Raw genomic sequence first — 2,705 nt, forward strand, 5'->3', positions numbered from 1 at the left:
GACGCCGACCCGCCGGACCGAGCACACCGACGCACGCGACACCGTGCACCAGAGACCACCAGTGCCTCTCGTGGGGGCGCGCCAGCGGCCAGGGCAGTGATGAGAAAGGCCATCTTTTCTTGTAATATGTAAACAGTATGTTCCAGCGCGGGCACACACACGATACACGCACACGCGAGGCCACCGGCTCGCGGTCGGCAGCAGTGCTAGGGCCGATTCGCGTGTCCGCAGGCGCCGGATGCTGCACGAGCACCAGCTGCTGCTCGCGCTGCCGGACGAGGGCGGATGGCCTGGCGAGGAGCGCGGCGACGAGATCTCCGCGTGGCGGATGCGCGAGCGGATGAAGACTCCGTCGCTCGTGCTCGTGTTGGCGCTCAACATTGGCGTCGACCCGCCCGACGTGACCAAGCCGACGCCGTGCGCGAGGCTCGAGTGCTGGCTCGACCCGCTCGCCGGGCCGGTCGCGGGCCAGAAGGCGATCGAGGCGATCGCGACTGCGCTCCAGCAGCAGTACGAGCAGTGGCAGCCGCGCGGCACGAAGACCGTGCGGGCGTGCCTGGACCCGACGGCGCAGGAGGTGCGGAAGTGGTGCGCCTCGCTGCGCCGCGCGAGTCCCGGCCGCGACGAGCGGCTGCTGCTCCACTTTAACGGTCACGGCGTGCCGCGGCCGACAGTCAACGGGGAGGTCTGGCTCTTCCACCGCGCAGCTTCACTCCCGGAGCAGCTGGAGTGGACGACTCGTCCTCCCTCTCGCTAGGTCTGGCTCTTCAACCGCACCTTCACCCAGTACCACCCCGTCTCGATCCTCGACCTGCTCTCGTGGCTCGGCACGCCGTGCGTCCTCGTCTTTGACTGCCACAACGCGGGGCGGCTGAACGAGGCGCCGCCCGAAGGGGAGGGCTGGCACTCGTGTGCTGTCCCGTTGACATGTGTCTGCGATCCTCAGGCGCTCGCCGCGATGGGGCGGGCGGGCGAGGCGGCGCCCAAAGTCGGCCACGACGTGATCGTGCTCTCTGCCTGCGCCGCGCACGAGGAGCTGCCAACCTCGCCGGAGCTGCCCGCCGACCTCTTCACCGCCTGCCTCACCTCGCCGCTCCGCGTCGCCCTCTCGTTCGTCCGGCGCGATGGCCTCGTGGCGCTGCCCGACGAGCTGCTCGAGAGGCGCGCCTCGCTTGGCATCTCGGCGCATCTCGGCGCATCTCGGCGCATCTCGGCGCGTCCTCGTCGCAGGGTGCCTGGCTCGCCGTCGGAGCGGCGCACGCCTGCCGGGGAGCTCAACTGGATCTTCACGGCGGTGACCGACGCCATCGCGTGGGCCACTCTCCCGCGCGACCTCTTCCGCCGCCTCTTCCGCCAGGACAGCTCCTCACTCCCTCTGCCGCAGCTGCAACTCGTCCAAAGAGCTCACTCCTCGCGTGTGCATCGGCAGGACATGCTCCTCGCCTCGCTCTGCCGCAACTTTCTCCTCGCGCAGCGCGTGTTTGCGCGGTATGACCTCCACCCAATCTCCTCGCCGCCGCTGCCAGAGGCGCACGGCCAGCCGCCGCGGGACACGTGTCGTGGACGCGTCACGGACGTGTGATGGATGTGTTCTAGGCGCACGGTCACCCGCTGTGGGGCGCCTGGGACCTCGCCGCCGAGGCCCAGCTCGCCTGGCGGTCCATGACACGTCCATGACACGTCCATGACACGTCCATGACACGTCCATGACACGTCTCGCAGGCCATCCTCACCCAGCTCGCCGCAGCAGCGCCGCCGCCGTCCCGAGTGCCCAGCGCAGCCGCGGGCGACGAGCGAGGCGCCTCAGGCGCGAGCCCGGAGGGCGGTGCGGGCCTCGCACGGCCTGGCGGCCCGTCCTGCTCTCCCTCTCCGCCGGCGGTGCCACCCTCCTCCTTCTTCACCGAGCAGCTCACAGCCTTCGAAGTCTCGCTCTCGCGCGGCGCGGCGGGCCTTGACGAATGCTTTGAGTCACCTCCCTCCAATTACGAATCAGGTCTGGCTCTCGCGCGGCGCGGCGGATGCGGCGGCGCCGGAGCAGCTGCCCATCCTGCTGCAGGTGCTGCTCTCTCCGACGCACCGCTACGCCTCTTTGCTCCTGCTCGGCCGCTACGTCTCCCTCGGCCCCTTTGCGGTGCGGGAGACGCTGCTCACACAGCCTTGAGCTCGGCCCCACCCAAAGGTCACGTCTCTCTATGGAGGTGCGGGAGACGCTCGGCGTCGGCATCTTCCCCTACGTGCTCAAGCTGCTCTCCTCCTCGCCGACGGCCGAGCTGAGCACGCCGCTGCTGTACTTGTGGGCCGCCACGATGCTCTACGACCGCTCGACGCGGATCGAGCTGCTCAACCACCAGGCGCAGCCTCAACGGACTCACTAGCTACCCATTCACAGCGGACCCGGCTCCTCATCCACCACAGGCGCACTGCTTCTTCGTCGACCTCCTCCGCGGCGCACCAGTCCCCTAGGAGGCCCGGCGGCCCCCGTGGCCCGGGGGCCTCAGTGTCGGGGAGAGCCTCCATCGGAGGGCCGGGTGGGCTCTTCGGTGGAGCAGGGAGGACTCCTTGACGCTCTCGGGAGCGTTCTCGGCGGGGCTCCCGCTCTTTGGGCCTCGCCCCGAATTTGGGATCCTCTTCGAAGGGGGGGTCGGGCGCGCGGACCCTCACGGTGGGGAGTCTTGAGCGGTTGCCCGGGGGGCCGAGCTTGAATC

General features: G+C 69.7%; 1 protein-coding gene across 1 annotated transcript in view; it reads left to right on the forward strand.

Moving 5' to 3' along the window:
* The window catches only part of EMIHUDRAFT_252746 (hypothetical protein), a gene marked incomplete at both ends in the record, with an annotated part of 4,125 nt that extends 1,750 nt beyond the window's left edge, over positions 1-2,375 (forward strand). The window contains 6 exons of the mRNA XM_005787182.1: positions 232-685; positions 758-1,294; positions 1,430-1,559; positions 1,808-1,923; positions 1,994-2,131; positions 2,199-2,375. Coding sequence (XP_005787239.1) covers positions 232-685; positions 758-1,294; positions 1,430-1,559; positions 1,808-1,923; positions 1,994-2,131; positions 2,199-2,375 — 1,552 coding nt within the window. The remainder of the gene's footprint in view (positions 1-231; positions 686-757; positions 1,295-1,429; positions 1,560-1,807; positions 1,924-1,993; positions 2,132-2,198) is intronic.
* Between the last annotated feature and the right edge of the window lie 330 nt (positions 2,376-2,705).

The sequence above is a fragment of the Emiliania huxleyi genome (assembly GCF_000372725.1).
Source record: "Emiliania huxleyi CCMP1516 chromosome Unknown EMIHUscaffold_1440, whole genome shotgun sequence".
Classification (NCBI taxonomy): domain Eukaryota; phylum Haptophyta; order Isochrysidales; family Noelaerhabdaceae; genus Emiliania; species Emiliania huxleyi.